This window comes from Sturnus vulgaris, chromosome 22 (genome assembly GCF_052056855.1).
Source record: "Sturnus vulgaris isolate bStuVul1 chromosome 22, bStuVul1.hap1, whole genome shotgun sequence".
Lineage (NCBI taxonomy): Eukaryota > Metazoa > Chordata > Aves > Passeriformes > Sturnidae > Sturnus > Sturnus vulgaris.
Window position 1 is genome coordinate 9,583,493 of NC_142264.1, and position 19,120 is coordinate 9,602,612.

At 47.6% G+C, this 19,120-nt stretch overlaps 1 protein-coding gene across 4 annotated transcripts in view; it reads right to left on the reverse strand.

The window, feature by feature from the left end:
- Positions 1–19,120, reverse strand: part of PNPLA7 (patatin like domain 7, lysophospholipase) — a 130,098-nt gene that overhangs the window by 37,809 nt on the left and 73,169 nt on the right. For all 4 annotated transcript variants that reach the window (XR_015808116.1, XM_088177732.1, XM_088177733.1 and 1 more), the window contains exons 23-26: positions 13,633–13,696; positions 12,438–12,606; positions 10,502–10,684; positions 9,420–9,538 (exon numbers count right to left, since the gene is read on the reverse strand). Coding sequence is in view for 3 of the 4 variants with exons in the window: in XM_088177732.1 (XP_088033858.1) it covers positions 9,420–9,538; positions 10,502–10,684; positions 12,438–12,606; positions 13,633–13,696 (535 nt within the window). In the remaining variant the exon portion in view is untranslated. The remainder of the gene's footprint in view (positions 1–9,419; positions 9,539–10,501; positions 10,685–12,437; positions 12,607–13,632; positions 13,697–19,120) is intronic.

Sequence of the window (19,120 nt, forward strand, 5' to 3'; positions counted from 1 at the left end):
TAAAAAAAGGTGCAAAACCAGCAACAAGAACTGGCCCACAACTCCACCTTCTCCTTGTTTAATTTCACCTGTTTATCAAGCCACTGCTGTAAATAAATGAGCTTGGTGGGAAAGACTGGAGATCAGGACAGGAGAGTCCAACTAAACCACCTGCAATTAATTTCAGGGTTTTTTTAAGCAATAACTCTGAAGTTGATGAGTCCCAAGCTCCTGCTGCTTGGAGGGTTTAACAGAAGCTGTTACAACCTTCAACCCCCATGGCAGATGAGCAATTACAGAGGTGCTGCAGACATGAAAAGGAAAAATCAGATCATTAAGCATTCTGTGGGTGCCAACCCATATGAACATGGCTTTTGTGGGCATGTGATGCCCCAAGTGTTCCACAGCTCTCTGAGCAATTGGCATTGCTCAGGTCTGGCAATGTGGGAGCTCTGCTTTCCCCAGCTCAGTGCAGGCTGAGTTCTGAATTGCTGCACAAACACAATGTGGTTAAAGCCACAATGAACGTGCTGGGCACGGCTGGGGATGGCTCCTCCCTGGAGAAAGCCAAGCAGAGCCTCTCAGGAGCAATCAGGCTGCAGCTTCTTCCAACCATCTGCAAACACAGAGCCCCAGGCCCCCAGAGGAGCTCCCAGCCACGTCCCAGGAGCTTTGCCCAACAACAGCAAACAGAACTCACTGATTTATTTTTAGGAGTTGTTTTCTGTTTGTTCTAACAGCCTAACTGACCTGGATAAGACTCAGATTAGATATCTGAACATACATTATCATCATCTTTTCCCAGTAGGAGCTCACCTTCCTTACCTTACTCCTCTGGCCTCTCCAAAAGAGCAGCACAAGTGAAACACCAAGTCAAAGGTGCAGTTTTATCTTTATTAAAGACTTTTGCTGCTTCTCTGTTATTTCACCTCCTGAATATTGCCCTGGAATCAAATCTAGGTATTGAAAGATGCTGGGAATCCAGAAGCCTGACTCTGGACTTCAGCTTTCCCTCTGGTTTGTCTGCACATGGCCATGGATGCTCCACTCGTGACACCCAGCACAGGACACTTCTCTAAGCACCTACAGGAGCAATTACAAGCTCTGAAGCTCCCCCATGCATCATTCTGAGCTTCAAAAAGGGATATCACAAAGCAAAATCCCACTCCACTGCACTGAGGTACAGACATTTATCTACCCACACAAAAGCCATAACACAGGGCACCAAACAGTTCCCCCTCCTCCAAAATGCTCCCAGCCACTTCGGGCTGCCCGTGATGGGGGAAGACAGCAAAGGCCACAAGGATTAACCTCAGAGCTGCCAACTTTCTGCCTTTCCAAAGTCAAAAGACAGACTGGCCTGCTGTAAAAAGGGATTACTTTGAAGAAGAGGAACTGGAAGAAAGATATTTCAAGTATTCAGAGGTTCGAGTGTTGTTTTTGGTTTTTTTTCCATGACACAAAGCAGATTGAGCCCCTTTTGTATCATTTTGATACTTCCCTGCTGCAGAAATCCTGCTTCCTCAGCTCTTACTGGGCACTGACAGACTGCAGATGCTGCACAGCAAGCCTGATTCTTCCATTTAAACCCAGGGAACAAGCATTTTTCAAGTTCTTTTCACATCTCAGCTTAATTTGCTGGAACTTCAGAGCATGAGCAGGATGAGGAATGGGATCTTTTAGCAGCACATATTCCTCAAGACCTGTCTTGCTAGAGGAGAGGAAAGCACAGCCCTTAGGTGCCAGCTCAGTACCTCCAGCAAGAACTTGGGAATGGAACAGGAGTTTCAGGGACTCATCAAGGGGAGAGAAAGAAAAGACAGGAATTGCAAAAAAAATCCTTGCTCTTGTCTGGTCTAAGAGGAAATCAGGAAATGGTGTGAGCCCAGTGCAGAAGGGCCCAGTCTGTGCCAGACAGCTCCATCCAGGGCTGCCAGGCTGGACACAGGGATCTTGGCCAGCACCCAGAGCCCTCCTGCCAGAGGAGGCAAAGATACCCCCAAAGCTCAGCATGAACACTGCTCATGGTGTCACCTGGGCCCCCCTCTGCCTGCTGGAGTGAAGAGAAACTCCATCACAGTCACTGGATGGCAGCTTCAAGCAAATTCCCCAGACACATCCAACCCACAGCAGCAGCATAAATCCATTTATATTTAGAGATAACAGAATCCTGAAACCCCAAACAACTCCTCCTGGTAATGGTTTGTATTTCTCTTCCCTCTAAGTGCTCCAGAGCCATTTCAGAGCTGCAGAGGGTGACCTGCCAGCTGCCCACACTGTTTCACCAAAGGACAGCACAGCTCTGAGGGTTTCAACCATTTCCTCAATGCCATCAGCCTGACCCCCAGCCCCAGGAAATCCTGCCTGTCCCCTCCTCTCCCCAGTGACTGAACCCTTCAGAGTTGCCAGTGGCTCACCAAGAGCACCTTGGAGAGGCTGGTGCTGCCCTTCCAAACACCTCCTAGCCAAGAGCACAATAAATAACAATGGTTTTTATGAAGTTTTGTTCCATAATTTACTTCAGAACAAGCATTTTCTCAGGCTGTGTTTGCTGAGCACTTCAGGAAAAAACACAACCCAATTTTTATATTTTTATTCACAACCCTGAATCCAATTTTTATATATTTCAAGCTGTCAGCTCTGTGCCCTGTGAATTTTAAGCACTGGTGAGGCAGAGACACCAAATGAAGGGGATACTTGTGTCTCATTATAAACACTGGAGACAACATTAAACATTGCAATAAATAAACTATTTGCAAACTTGGTGCAGTCCTGAAGCTCACTGCATGATCTGGAACGATTTCAAAGCCAAGTGCATCCCTGTTGACATCAGGATGGCAAAAAAAAGTTGGCAAACTGCATTTTTTCACAATAGGTGAAAATCTCACAACTTGTGAGAGGACTTGAAAGCAAAGACTGAGAAAGGAACTAAAGGGCAGATGTAAAGAAGACAAGAAGGAATGAATATGGAGCAAAAACAGTGCAAAGAAACTGGGAAATCTCAAGAATTGGATGTGTTAGAAAGGGAAAAGAGACTTACAGACTGGCAGACACAGCCAGGTGGGAAAAGAAAAAGGGAAAATAGGTTGTGTATGATCTAGATAGAAATGGAAGCATGGAGAAACGTTGTTAAGCAAGTTCTCAAGACATTACTTTTATCTTCCAACACAAGGAACTGGTCATGACACACTTGTGCTCCAGAGACCCCTTATCCCTCCTGCCCCTCACCAGACTCAGTCCATGTTAAGTCTTGAACCCAGCAAAGGACCTGAAAAACATTTACAGGGTTCCAATTTATGGGAGGAACATCAAGAGCCCAGGAAATTCCCATGGGATTTTCTTTCATCCCTCCTGCAATCTCTATATTGAGGGTCTTTAGGATCCCATAGGTGAAAACACTGCTCTGTTCTTTCTGGCAGTGCTTTCCAAGTGGTTTTCTCTGGAGCTGCCTCCTGCAGGCAACAAATTCCTCCCCTCTCCTCCCACACATCCTAAGAGCACATTGGCTGGGTGCCTGTGGTCAGGTTTAACAGTTTAAGAAAGTAACTGCCCCCATATTTGCAGTTCCCCCCCGTATTTGAGGTTCAGTAATTGATGTTAGGAGCCCCCCAGCTCCATCTCAGGTTCTGCAGCTCTGCAGTGGCAGTTTTAAACAACATCCACACACACACACTTCTCTTCCTGACAGGGGTAAAAAGCCTCCTATCATTAGTTACCTGTCTTAGCTGAGGAATAAGAATTAATCTTCCGTAACTGTTGGAACTGAATCTGAAACACCTGCACCATAAAAGCTCCGAGTCTCCCCAGGAGGTTCTGTTATTGCCCAAGACTGAACCCCAGGGTTTCATAAGCACAATGCAGGAAGAGGAGCTGCAGCCTGGGAAAGGGAGCTGTCAGCACATAGGAGCAAATTGTCCATGTCAAGGACAGCACTTTGTCATTGGAGCAGCATTTCCACCTCCGATTTCAGCTCTTTATTCCTCAGATGTTGCATCACACGCTGGAAGTTGGGCTATGAGGTGTCAATTCCACACTGCACCACCAGCCAGCCCCCTCCACCCCTTGGAGCCAAACCTCTGTCCTGACCCAGGGGACATCACCTCTATTAGGCCCTAAAAGCCCTAAATTAAGCTTAGATATTTCCTGTGCAGTCTTCCCTGTTTTCTCTCCCTGTGCTTCTCTCTGCTGTTGTGGATCATGGAGCAAAGGATGACATTGCACAAGGGATCTCAGCTTTTCTCCACAGCAGCAGTGCTGGAAAACAGATCTTCCCATGTTGCCACTTGACCTTGGGAGAACTAAACACAGCCCCAAAAAGCAGAGGTGCAATTTCCACCTTCCTTTCCTTGCAGCATATTGCTCAGTCATTGCCACTGGAGCATTACCACGTTACGCTGATGAGAATTTAAATGTTCATTAATTCTGGCAGCTTGTCAATTTTTCCTTAATGACTTCAAGCAAGGGAAAGAACAGTGGCTTCATGACTCCTCTCAGGAAAAACAGCTGATGAGAATTTCACGGGAGGCAAGAAAGAAATTTTTTTGCCTGCAGTGACCCTCTTGCCAAACACCAGACCTGCACTATGCAGTGCAGAAGTGAAAGTTTCTCAGAGTTAAGATGGCAAAATCCAATTAAGGAGGAGGCATTGAGCATTTAAGTACCAGGGTAAGCACCAAACCCTGTCTGTTACCAATTATTATGCAAAAAGGACAGAATTAAGAAGCAGCTGCCCTCAGCCCTCAGCATGAGACCACAAGGGTTTTGTTTTAAGGCTCCTCTCCATGTTGACTAACAAACCAAACAGAAAAACAAATCAACCCCCAAAACTTACTAGTGTCTTCATTAATCATTTCTGACTCTGCACATGAGCATATTGCAGATTCAGCTTCTCTATCCTGCTGGCTTGGCCAGCACTTAATTGTTGGGTGTGTAATTAAAATGCTGCGTCACCAGCCAAGGAGCAGCAGCACCACATCCCTGTGCCTGCTGAAGGCAGCCAGGAGCTCCCCAGACAACCTGAGGAGGGATATCAGATCTCACAGCACAGCACTTACAGCTTCCAAGTGTTTTACATGGGTAGATCAGGTCATCAATCCCCAAACTCGATTCCTTTTTTAGCAGGATGGAGCGGGGGAAGCAGCAGAGGGTTTGTAGTTTGTTCCTAGGCAGGAGCTCCTCACCTCCCAGCCACACTTGCAGGCTAAAAGCACCAACAGTCAGAAAAGGAACATGATCTGCTAAAGTTCTCAAGTTCTCAGAATCTGTTTCAAGTTTTTCCTTATGGTGTGTTGGGAGCTTTGATCATTTCTTTTCTGCCATGATTGCTCAGGAACACAAAGGGCCAAAACCCTCCCAAGGATGCTGCCACACTGGGCTCAGCCTCCAAACACAAGTTCCTGGAGGTGCAGGTGTGCATCCACCACGTCCCCAGGTGGCTGTGGGCACGTCCCACCTGCTCCTGGCTTGACCCACTGGTCAGGACTGTGTGACCTGTGCATCCCTTCCAGGCACTGAATGCAGCTCTGCCCGTCCTGCCTGTGCCAGGGCTTTGTCCCAGTGCAGACACAGCACAAACAAATTCCTTGTGCCTTCCTGAACAACAGATCAGTGTCTGGTGGCAGAGACAGGATTGACAAGCAGGTTTTTACTCAAAGTAGCCTGAGTGAGCTGGAGCTGCAGCCAAACATCACAGACACAGAAAATCCTCCATGGTTTTTTCTCCCTGCAATCCTGGAGTCAAACACAGAGTGCAGAAAGTAAATGTGATCTCTTGAGAGCAGAACAATCGAGATCTGCCTCTCAGGGACTCTCCCAGCCTCTTCATCCCTGTGTAAAGTCACTGAGTGGGAAGATAAAGCCAGGCTTTAAGGAGCTCAGCAGCAGCCCATGAGTGACCTGTCTGTTTGTCCTTCTCTAAGAGCCTGGAGTGTGAGCACCCTGCAGGTGGCACAGGCTGCAGCAGCACAGACAGACAGAGCAGACAACAGAAACATTCATCACACACACAGATCCCATAACAAAAAGGGCAGAATTTGCTTCTCCTACACTGCTGCTTTTATCCTCCCTTTCCAGAGGGCCAGAGCTGGAAACAAAGAAAAGGCAGAAAGGACAAGTTGCTGAATCAACCCAACTGCCCAAAATAAAAAGGTCTGAGCCACGTCTGTAGTGTCAGCAAGAAAACTGTGTGCAAAAAACCCCAGCTACTTGACACATCAATGCTGAGGTGAGATAATAACTCTGAAGAGAAAACTAAACAGAAAAAGGAGAAATGAAAATACACTCCGATGAAATATCTATAAATATCCTTTGACAGAGCTCCTCAGGAGAGGTTGAAATGCTCAGGGTGGGATTGCTGGGGTGCTTGTACAGGCCCAGGAGTGAAGATCCTTGATCCTTCCAGCTCAGGATACTCTGTGATTCTGGAACAGCTCAATCCATTTTTTTCCCCAAAGCTTAGGGATTCCCAGATAGTTCTTTAATAATTATTTACTCCCTAGAAAGTTCAGTTTTCAAACAGCTTTGCTAAGACAACCACAGCAAACCAAAGAAGGGGTGGGCTGTACGTGGGAGGGCTAAAGGTCAGGACAATTATTTATGGAAGGTTTATGCCTTTGTTGCAGGGCTTGATGTGTCATTATTCTCACAACTACACCTCAAAGGTATTATTTTCCTGAACACAAATCCCCTTTCCTTCTCTCAAACTCCACAAGGTTTCTAACTAAAATTAAGTTAGCATTTAACAAAAGCAAAACACTGTAATTTTAGTACCGTATCACTTCAAGTTGTTTTATTTTTATGCTCACAGGAGAAAGAAAACCTTTAGTTCCTCCAAACCTTTTGTCATGACAAACCACAACGATAATTACTAGGAAGCTGCTCGTGGTAAAACCTCCCAATCCGGCTGTCACTGGGAAGCCAGACAAACATTCCCAAAATAACAACTAAATAATTGATATTACTGGAGTCACAGAACACAATACCTTGAACAAATACCCAGCAGCCAGCCCCTGCCACTGTCACCTCTCCCTGGCTGTGTAACCTGTGTGATTCCTGCTCTGAGAGAGCAAGGGGGAGGTTACTCATGGAATTATTATCCAAAGGCCATCAACGGTCTGTGCAGAGACCCACAAAGACATTCTTAGTCTGACTGTGCTTTAACCACAGGATGATTTTAAGTACCTAACCTAATCTCTTGAAATTCCCTTGTTAGTACAAATGGGCAATCTAAGAATTTATTTTGCCTTTCCAAAGGAAGAGTTTCAGAGTAATTCTGAACCATTACATGGTTCAGAGCAATTTTGTCTTTTCCCCTATCTTAATTATATCCTCACTTAGAAAAATCTTTATCTAACCACAATTTAGATGATTATTTAATGACCAGAAGAGCATTCTGTGCCTTTCCAAGGCAAAGACAGTGCTCACACCATCCCTGTGCCAGCCTGGAACCCCTGGACAAGCATTTCATTCTGTGGCATAGAAAATGTTTCAGAGAAGGAAGAAGTATCCCATTAATCCACTCTGCCCTTAATCCTCTTCAAGTCCTCCCCACTGAGGGATGCAGAAATGAGCAGAGTGATGGCTAATGGCCCATGGCTCCTTGCTGAATGGGTGATGAGCATCCAGAGACCCCAAAGCCAGCACAGCAGCAGAGCAGCTTTGCAGAGAGGGACAACACAGGAGCAACACAGTGACCCTGCTCCTCCTTACCTCAGATCCTGCACACTCGCAGGTGGGAGCTTGCAAATTAAGTAGTAGAATTTAAAAAATTAAAAGTAAACAGTTTGGCAAAAATTACAGCAGTGTTACAGAAGGAAGGGAATGAGCAAAATGTGCTGCCAGCAGTACAGGAGTGCACATATTTAGCATGACACAGGCTATGGTAGAGGCAGAGATATCAGCTGGGAACAAAGAACAAACCATAAATGCTCTGTAGCAGGGGATGAGAAGCCTCCTGAGATACTCAGATAAAACAGAAACTCCCCTCTGCTGTTCTGCTTTGTGTCTCCACAGGACACAGCTTGTGTTGGAAATGAAATCCTGAAAGCAGCTCAGGTGAGGGGCTGTGAAAGGAGCAGGATGAAGGCACCTGTGAGACACCCGAGGAAGCAGCTCTGGCTGTGTCAGCACCAGGGACTGCTCGGGACGAGCTGGCACAAAGGAGCTCCAGCCTTCCCTGCAGTGAAGGCTCCCCTGGAGCACATGCTGGCCCAGCGACAAAAATGTGATATTTCTGTGCACTTAAACAGACAGACTGTGTGCAAATTAGGGATTTGGGTTTTTTGAGAGCTGTGTTTCAAAGCACTCTTCTAAAGCAGGGCTTCAAGAACACATTGATGGAGACAACGAAGGCGGCGCTCGCTTGAGACAAAGGGCAACTCAATTCTGTCTCAACAGAAAACTCCCCAGGTAAAAAGGGATTCCAAGGAAAAATGCCAGCAATAATTTCTTTCTAAAGCTCACTGGAGTTCCAGATGGAATTCTAACAGAGTGCTCAGCACACACCTTGTCCTTGTGTCTGTAAAAACACACTCTTTTTCTCTAAGGTAAGGCTGTCAATGTGTATGGGTACCTGGGGCTTTGGAGGATTACAGAGATGAGAACATTCTCCATTAGAGGACATAATTCCTCTTACTGCTCAAACTCTGAAAGCTTTGAAATACTGTGAGCCATTTTCTAATATAAGAATCCATAAGGGAAAAAAAATCCATAGTGTAAGCCAACAGAAAGAAACGTCATCTTTCGTGCCCTGGTCACCTCCTGGTATTAAACCATTATGAGAGGCCTCAAGAGGTCACAAACACCCATGTTCCTTCTGCAGAAATTCTGTACAAATCCCCACAGCAGGCTAAGTTTGTGTAATTCCTCAGTGTCTCCTCCCCCAAATGCTGCCAGCAGAGCACTGCTGGTGTCCCAGGATCTGTGTTATCCCGAGGGATCTGTCCCAGCCCAGGGACACCTCTTGGATCTGCTGCACAGAATCCCAGAGTGGTTTGTTGGGAGAGAACTCAGAGCCCATCCTGCTCTACCCCCTGCCCTGGGCAGGGTCTCCTTGACCAGGCCAGGCTGCTCAGAGCCCAGCCCAGCCCAGCCCAACCCAGAGCCCAGCCCAGCCCTGCAGGATCCCAGAGCCCAACCCAGAGCCCTGCCCAGCCCTGCAGGATCCCAGAGCCCAGCCCAGCCCTGCAGGTGCCAGCCCCGTGCCCAGAGCCCAGCCCAACCCTGCAGGTGCCAGCCCCGTGCCCGGAGCCCAGCCCAGCCCTGCAGGTGCCAGCCCCGTGCCCGGAGCCCAGCCCAGCCCTGCAGGTGCCAGCCCCGTGCCCAGAGCCCAGCCCAGCCCTGCAGGTGCCAGCCCCGTGCCCAGAGCCCAGCCCAGCCCTGCAGGTGCCAGCCCCGTGCCCAGAGCCCAGCCCAGCCCTGCAGGTGCCAGCCCCGTGCCCTACCTGGCCCCTCCCCCGCCCAGCACCAGCGCGATGGCGTTGCCCGTCAGGACCCGGGCCAGGCGGGAGAAGTCGGAGTGTCGGTCTGGAGCCTTCTGGAACACCCGTTCATACATCTCCACCTGCAGAGGAGACAGGCACGGGCACTGCACGGGCACTGCACAGGCAGGGCACACAGCAGCAGCTGCTAAAGATGCTGCAAAGGTGAGACTGGGGCTTCTTTCTTGGGAGGGAATGCTGGGGGAGCTGGGGCTGCTCAGCCTGGAGGAGATGAGACTGAGAGGGGACCTGGGAGGGGACCTGAGCCCTGTCTGTCCCTGTCTGCAGGGAGGGCTCAGGGCAGGGACCAGGCTCTGCCCCGTGGAGCCCAGAGGAACAGGCAGGACCTGATGCCCAGGAGGAAGGATTTCTTTCCTGTGCAGTGACCGAGCACTGGACACAGCCAGAGAGGCTCTGAGCCCTCCCTCACTAGAGATACTCCAGGCCTGTGTGGACACAATCCTAGTGACTGCTGCAGGGGACCCTGTTGGGCAGGGAGGTGGGACTGGAGGAGCTCTAGTGGTTCCTTCCATCCTGGAGCTGTCAGTGATTCTGTTACAGCTCTTCTTCAAAGGAACAGAGGACTGTGAACCACCCAAACAGTTCTAGTGGCCACTGGCCTCTCTCAGTCTTTTATAGCTGCTGGGGGTAGTACAGAATTTCCTTTAGAGCTCTTTCTCTTCCTTGACAAGGATCTGAAGGTCTTGGGGAGGATCCCAGGCTGCCTCTGCCTCATGTTTAGCCCAGCTTTGGGAAGCAGAGATGCTCCCAACAAAAAGGACTCCATGGCCTCTACATTCCTTTCATTGGGACTCTGAGACAGTGACTACTCTTTCAGGATATCAAGAAGTCAAGTCTGCATCCTTCAAGAAAACCTGGCCCCCTTATCCCTGTTCCCTAAATCCAATTGAGGCCAAGCAGATTTAAAGACAACACTATGTGTAAGAATATGGTGGATTGTCATTAGCCCAGATCCCCTCAGATACACAGGTTACAGAGCAAGTGAGGGACAGCAAGGGACCAGCAGCAATGCAGGAATCTCTTACCAGCTTGGGCAGACTCCTTTTGGAGAAGACTCTGCGTGGACAGTGGATGTGCAGGTGAGCAGAGCACCAGCTCCTCATGTTGAGCCACTCCACGGTGCGGGAAGGGAGAGGCCCATCCTCCTTATGGAGCAGGATCAGCTGCTTCTGGGCTCTCACTGCCGTGTTCTCCAGCATCCTCTCCAGCTGCAGCACGTATGGACACACAAGGAAAGGGCAGGAAGTCCTGGCTGCTCCAGTGTCAGGGTGAAATACATCCACACACCCCCCACACCCTCATTCCCACCTGAATCCAACTCTGCACAGTCACAACCCCCAAACGTGATTGATTTAGATAGCAACACTGTTAACTCTGGGCTTACACAGCACACAGAAACCTAAAATCAGCCAAGGATTCAAACCTGAATGTTTCTGACTTAAACCAGGCCATTAAAAGCACAGCACAGGCAGGCACTGCTCCTGCAACGTGAGATGCTGCCCCAGTCACACTCAAGCCCACAAATATTCAGTGTTTTCTTCTTTCTCTTCCCATCAGTCCACTTTTTTTTTTCTTCCTTGCATTTCTGATTTTGATTTTTTGTTTTTGTTGTTGTTGTTTTAGGCAACTGCTGGCAGCTTGTTCTGCCTGTGCTTCCTGCCTCCCACATCCACTCAGGAAGAGCCCACACAACAGGGGACACACGAAAGCTGCACGTGGGACCAGCCCAGGCCCTTTGCAGGTCAGACTCAGCACTTCACCATCCTAAAAAAACCCCACCCGTGATCCCTTTTCCAAATTTCTTGAAGAATTTTGGTCTGGTCAGAGGACTTTGGTAATAGAATATAAAGCCATAAAAATAGATAGTAAGGGGGAAAAATTATAGCTTAAGATCTGTAATATAATATAATAAATAATGCATACACTGCAATTCAGATCTACTTTTTCCTAAGCACACACCATAAATTTCATCCAGGCAGAAAAGAATTTCTCCCTCTGTGTGGAGACCTAAAGAAATTCTGGGCAGAAACACAAAGCTTCAAAGCAATTTTTGATTTACCATCGGCCAAAATGACTCTTTAGAGGAAAAGAACTTTGCTGGAAGTGCTCCTACAAAAAAATTGCCATTTCAGAGGATTCTCATGCAATTCTTTTGCTATTCCTAACAGGCATTTCTCAGGAAGATTTCATTATTTATGCCTCACTGGGTGTTAAACCCAGGAAAATCCATGAGTGTGAAGCAAGCACGAGTGTGAGATGCTTTGAGCTGGGCTGTTCCCAGTGCCAAGGGGGGAAGGAGCAGCTCCCTCACTGGGAGGTCAGAACCTCTGGGTGCTCTCAGCACCCACTTGTCAGGTTATTTTCTTTCATGAGCCAAACAGCTTTAATAGTTGCTATAAAGTTACTTATTGCAGAAGCACATCAGTCTCAAAGGCAAAAACAAAACAAAGAAATGGCAAAAGACAATGGCAAAACTGCACCAGCTCTCCCTAATACATGTTTTTGTATAGGAACTTCCCAACAAACTAAGACACAAACCCAAACCACTACTTCTTAGCCTATTGGAATTTTAGTCTTAGCACACCAGGCTATCTATAAACTACATTCATGGCCTATCTTGTTCTAACTGAAAAATGTCAGCAATATTCTTAACTCTAACTCTATTATGTCTGCAGCCAGGTCATTGGAGCCTCCAAGGGAACACGAGTATGTTTTTCAACCTTCACTAGAACATGTACTACTTCTCTGGCATCTAAGAGCTTTTACTTACTAAAAGCACTTAAAACTCATTCTACTTATTTACTTACTCACTCACACTAAAACCTAAACTTTCACCTCTGCCTTATGTGTGAGTGGCTTAACACACTTCAATCCACCCACAGGCTTTCATTCAACCCCTGCACTCTGCTGTGTCTCTGAAGGATTCAGAGAGACCCAGGCTGAGTGAGAGCAGCAGCTCACCTCTCCCACAGTGGGCTCCTGGTCTCCCAGCCCCACGATGAGGATGCAGTCAGCCTGGCGGATGCAGCGCTGGGTCCAGGGGGTCAGGCTGCTGTCAGCCTGGTACAGCACAATCCTGTGGATGTCCTCCTGCTGGCCCAGCCAGCTGGTCAGCCTGTACTCGTGGATGCTGGGGAAAACAAGGAAAACAGAGAATTCAACTGGTGTTATATCACAGCTTCTGAAAATGTAGTTTGTTTGTAGGGTTGGTTTTTTTTGTTTTCACTCAGAGCCAGGATTAAAAACACGAAGATTAATTTTTTCGTGTTCAGGCTTGGTTGTTTATTAAATTTTATTTAAAGTACAGAGAGCTCTGCAACACTTTTAGCTACCAGCTAAAAGCCAGCAAAATGGAGCTGAGTCAAGCTAGTTACAAGGTCTCTTAAAGTTAAACAGTCCAATAGAGAATTAACACCTGTATTATTTATACTTTTGACCCAATAACCAGACTCCTGTGACCCACAGTGCAGCACTAACTGTTCAACCAGAAACTACCTAAAATCACAAAGAAGGAAGAAAAACACTGAAAGAAACAACACCCCAAATCTTCCACTTTGTCTTATACTTATTACTACCTTATAAAAACCTCAAATTTAAAACCTTTTACCAAGTGAAATCACACACTTCTATTTAACTACACACCTGTGACTTTTTGGAAGCTTTCTCCAAGGCCTCAGGTCAAAAGCAGTGTTCTCCAGGGGTCAGTGCCAGAAAGCTCAAAAATCCCAGGTTTCTGGGATCCAACAAGCTCCCAAGAGAAGAGGGGAATCTTACACAAGGAGAGAGCAGCATTTCCTGCTCAGCCAGGATCTGCTCCCAGCTCCAAGCTCCTGCTGGCTCTGTTTCTCCAGGATTTATACAAATACCAAGGCAGGGGGATACAGTGATGCCTCACTTCAGTAATGCTTCCAAAGCATCCCTAAGCACGAGCAGGCTCAGAGCAATTCAGCTTTTCCAATTTCACAAGTGATAAAGTAACTGTGGAAAAAACCCACCCACGCCTGCACCAAATACTCCTGAAACATTATTGTCTCCAACACCTGGAGCAGAATGCCCAGTGTATGTTGGAAGGCAGGGTTCTGTTCCCAGGCTCAGGGGATTTTAAGGACAGTCCAGTGCCTGTGTGCAGTTCCCTGGGCAGGGTGAGGGCAGGTACCTGTCGAGAGCAGCAGAGCCCAGGCGCTGTTTGATGTTGTCACTGGTGAGCAGCAGGGCAGGACCTGGGGGAACAAAGAATTTCACCTGTGAACACCTAAATTTGAGCTCCTGGAGAAAACTGCCCAGAAAAGCTGTGGCTGCTCCTGGATCCCTGGAAATGTCCAAGAGCAGGCTGGACAGGGCTTGGAGCAAGCTGGGATAGTGGAATGTTCCCATGGGAGGGGCAGGGACAGAAATTGCAGCAATTTGTGCCATATGTGGTGGAAGTTGCAGAGTGACTGCAGCTTATTTTAAAAAAATGCAAAGAAAAGAAAACATAAGGTAATAACTGAGAAAATAGAGAGAATATTACCTGTCTTACTGAGAGAGAAATTCACGTTTACAAAACATGACAGAGCAGTCGCTTTGTATTCATGTTTGCATTGTGCAATCCCTCATTGTTTCATTATCAACAGAACTGAAATTTATGTATTAAGTAACAAAACACTTCATTATGTGAGGACTCTCAAGACAAGGTTATAATGTGTTCAGTCAAAATCAAGGAATTGTGAACAACCAACATGGGAGAAGGTCACAAATTCACATGAGTGTTCAAAAAGCAAAACCCACAGGTACAGATCTGGAACTGCCTGTCCTGACCTTCAGGGCCAACTCATCCTGCAAAGGCTTCACTCTGCTTTAATTGACTTTACTCTTAGACTTGAAAAAGTTCCCAAGTGTCATTTTCCATCTTGTATTTTCCAATACCCAAATAACATTTGCCCTTTGCTACATTGATTATCAAGGAACAGCAAACAGAAATGGACAAAAATATCCCATAAGCAGAGACCAAAAGATAAAGCTGGTGAGAAAGCACAGAGAGGAGGATGACTCAAGAACAGAATTTGACTTCCCCATCCTCCAATAAAAGGTCTGGAAGCCGGTTCCTAGGAAAGCAACAAGCCCCAAGCAGAGGGAATGAGCAGCATTCCCAGAGCAGATCTGGGCTTAGCCTGCCCTTCCCTCCTCCCCTGCAACAGCAGGGGCAGCCCCAGTGCTGGGGCAGGGGGTTATCACCACATCTGTAACACTGGCAGATTCTTTTATCTGACTCTCTGTTCACCTGGTGTCAGTGTTGGTCTGGTGTAGCTTTGAAGTGGCACAATGGGATAAGAAAGGTCTCCCAGAGGGAACACTGATGGCACAGGATAGAACAGCAAGGGACAGAGAGCAGGGCAATTCTGCAAGCATTCAGCAGCAGAGTGATCATCAGTGTTCATTAATGTGGCAGACTTCTCAGTAAAATAGAAAAGATAGGTGGATTAAAACTGTATTCCAGGATATATGGCTTACAAAGCAGTGGTGGAAGTTTAGTAGGCAAAGACAAACAGCCTGGAATGCCAAATGAGCTGAGAAATGCAATAAAAATGCCAAGTAGGAGAGACAACACCAAGGGAACAGTGTGGGCACCCCTGCCTGTTACTCTCCTACCCTGGGCACTGAGATCAAGCAGCATCAGCTCCTGGTGATGCTCTGGGGCCCAGACCCCAGGGGGACACCACTAAACCCAGGGGACACCATCAGAGGCAGGGACCTGCAGCCAGAACAGCTTCCATCCAAGGGGAGAGGCAGAGTTTGAAGGGCTGGGGTGGATCTCTGTGCTCCTTCAGCCAGAGGAGCCTTGACTGTGGACAACACGTGCTCAGCAAGCACCAGAAGAGCCTTGGAGAGACTTAAAAATCATATCCAGACTTCACTTCTGATGTGGGAAAGCAGCAGTTCACAGAACAGGACATAAGCAAGGGTGCCCAGACAGACCCTGGCTGTGCCAGCTCAGGAGGAGCCTGCCCATCCCTCCACATGCCAGGGACACGGGACAAAGATTCCCAGACCTTCACTCATCCCCAGCACGGAACACGGTGATGCTTCCAACACAACCAACTTGTTTTGTCTCAGAAATACCAACCATCTGCTCTGCACTCCCAGTTTCGAGCAGGCTCCCAATTAATCAGCCATTAAAACCCCTCCATTAATGCAACCAAGAACACCAACATATGTGAGCTCAGAAAACAGAACCAACAAAAGTGTTATTTCAACTAAACTGCTGCAAGCAAGCAAGTAATGTAAAAATACCATTCCTATCCTGGAGTTCAAGGCCAGGTTGGACAGAGCTTGGAGCAAGCTGGGATAGTGGAAGGTGTCCCTGCCATGGCAGGGGATGGGTGAGATGGGCTTTAAGGTCCCTTCCAACCCAAACCATTCCATGAATCCGTGATGATTCAAATCCACAGCCCCCAGAGAGCCACACCCGCAGGGAGGAGTGACCAGGCCAATGGGTCAGTGCATCCTTGAAGTGCTTTGTCACAGTCACACACCTCTAAGCCCCTCTCCAAAGCTGGCATCAGCCTCATGGGCAGCTTCCAGCTGGAGCTGGCATCAGGGACACATCCCTGCACCCCCCAGTGCTCTGTCAGTAGGATCAGAACAGCACAAAGTGAAGAACAGGAGAGGTGAAGTGAGGTAACATGAAATATTTCTCCAAGCCCTGTGTGTGTGACAGCAGCCAGCAGCAGATTGCTGGGGAGGAGCATCAGAGCAAGGAAATCTGAGTGCCATTCCCTGAGCCTCCAGCAATCTGCAGCTTTCTCAACCTTTTGGAATTCTCAAATCTGAGGTGGTGACTTTCAGTAGCCTGGGGGATTTTTCTGTCACCCAAGAGCTCACAGAGATCCTGAAACCAGGTGAGAGAACTGCAGGCAGTGGTCTCACCCCAGGCTCAGGGATCGTGGTTTCTGAGAAAACCTCCTGGAGCATCTAAAGCTGTACTCCAGAGCCATCTGTTTTTCAGTACAGAACTAAGAATTCCATGAAACAGGAGGGAAGGGAAGGAAAAGCTGGCACATACCAGAGGTCTGGGTCATTTTCTGCTAACAAACAAGGGCACTGAAGGGAAGGGCTGCAGCAAAGTTCCAATCTCCTGCCCCAGAGAGGGGAAAAAAATCATCACACGAGACATAAAATCTCCCTTTCTTGCCAGTGAGCAAGATTTGCTCACTTTGGTCATTTTTTTCCACAAAACATCAATTTCCTAAGATATGCAGGAGTGGGAGTACAGGTGTCCTGGTTCTAAGTCTAACAAAACATGGTCCAAAAAGTTGCCTCGAGAAATGAGCAGCCCAGAGGGCAGAGAGTGATTTCTGAGGCTCAGAAACGGCTTCAAATCCACCTCACCTGAAAAACACACCCACATCAAAGGACAAGGCCAGTACAAAGGACACTGTGGGAAACTTTTAGCAGAGCAAGTTTGCTTGCTTGGACTCCATTAAAAGGAAATTTACTTTTGTCCTAATAAAAGTCTAGAAAATTATGTGGCAAAGTCACATAACTGATAAATGAGTTGGATGTCAGAGGATCTTGCCCAGCAAAAAAATACTAAATTGTGCCAGGGTTCAGGCACACAGTGAATATTTCACATTTAAATCTAATCTGTGTGTAAAGACAGGCAGAACTGTAATTAAAACCCCAATAAATTATTAGCAAAGATTTTTCAGTGAGCTCTCCAATACATTATACATTTTTAGAACTGAAAAGAAGGAAAATTTAAAGGGCAGAAAGGAATGAGAGAGACACATATGTTGGATTTGAATCCCTCCCTACTTCAGTTTGAAATTCTATGAGATCAGAGGGCTCCCACATAGAACCAGAATTTGCACAGCCATGTGGTGCCTTTTAGCTGGTCTCAGTAAAGGAACAAAAAATAGTCAGGCAAATACTTCTGAAAAAATCTAAATACTGCAGAAGAACTTCTTATCAAAAGATGCTCTCAGCTCCAGCAGGATTAAGAGGAAAAGAATTAATAATAAAAATAGACACCATGAACACTGACCAGAATTCATCAGCATGATAAATTGCACAGCAGAAAATCCTGCCCCCCTTCCTGGCACTCCAGCTCTGCTCCTGCTTTCTGCAAGCTGGATATTCCTCAGCCTCCTTCCTTGGAGACCCAGAGCCCCAGACTGAGAGGAAGGGACACTGGAGCCTGCAGCAGAGCCAGGGCACAGCAGGGCTGCAGCCTCGGGGTCACTGTGCTCTGCAGGACCTCCTGCTCTGCCCACTGAGCTCTCAGCACCTCCCATTGAGCCTCAAGGTGAAGGCAGGTCCCAGATCAATCATCACACAGCTTGTGACAGCAGCAGAGCTGGGACCTGCACAGCAAGGAGCTGGAGCTGCTGGAGAGATCCAGAGGAGGCACCAGGGGGATCAGAGGATGGAGCAGCTCTGGGATTGTTCACCTGGAGAGGAGAAGCTTTGGGGTGAGCTCAGTGTGGCCTTGCAGAGCCTGAAGGAGCTGCAGGAAAGGTGGGGAGAGACAATTTACAGGGGATGGAGTGCCAGGACACAGGGAATGGCTCCCACTGCCAGAGGGCAGGGCTGGATGGGATATTGGGCAGGAACTGTTCCCTGGCAGGGTGGGCAGGCCCTGGCACAGGGTGCCCAGAGCAGCTGTGGCTGCCCCTGGATCCCTGGCAGTGCCCAAGGCCAGGTTGGACATTGGGGCTTGGAGCAGCCTGGGACAGTGGGAGGTGTCCCTGCCATGGCAGGGGTGGCTCTGGGTGATCTTTATCCAACGCAGAACATTCTGTGATTGGAAGCTCCATGGCAGCATGTGGACACACACATTCAGAGAGCTGGGGCATTACAGCTTGGAAATTCTTTTCAGGCCTGGATTTCTCCTGACTCTCAGCTCCATTCCCAGGCTGACAAGCTGACTGCAGCTTCAGTTAGGGAGGAGTCTCCCAGGGTGAGAACACGGTGACAAACAGAGTGGAATTCATCACCAACATTAACCCCTGGTGTCTTTCCCGTGGGACACATCCTGAGGTGCTGTCCCAAGGATGTTTTTCCCAATTGTCCAATGAGCTCCTGTCCTGTCCTGGCTGCACTGACACACTTTAAATCCGGGCTGTCTGTACAATAAATTGGCCTTTTTTCCCCAAAGAGCTCCGTGTGTGTTGCTGTCCTTTCTCTCTCTTTGCAGCGCAGTGACCACAGAAGCACAAATATCCCTTAGCACTTAAGTGGGACACAATCCCACTGTCTGGAAACAATATGTGAATTATCATAAATCACAGAAACACCAAATGTCAAAGAAAGCAGCACAAATGGGTTGGGGAGAGCTGTAGGTGGTCCCACATGCTGCTGCTCCCTGTGTGCAGAATGCACCCCTGATGGAGAGCAGGCTGCTTACCTGATTTACAAATCAAAACATTAACAAAAAAAAAAAAATTTGAAAACAAAATTAATTAAACCCACAAAAAAAGAATTAAGCTATGAAATCACTAAGTCCTGTCTCATTACAGGTAAAAGTGGATTTTTTTTCTGGGAAGGGAAGATTCTGAATACTTTTCCAGTTTTTTTGGACAGTAAATATTCATTATCAGACTGAGATTTTCTAGTTGTCATTACTTTTACATCCCTTTAATAATACAGAAGTAGCTAAAAATTAC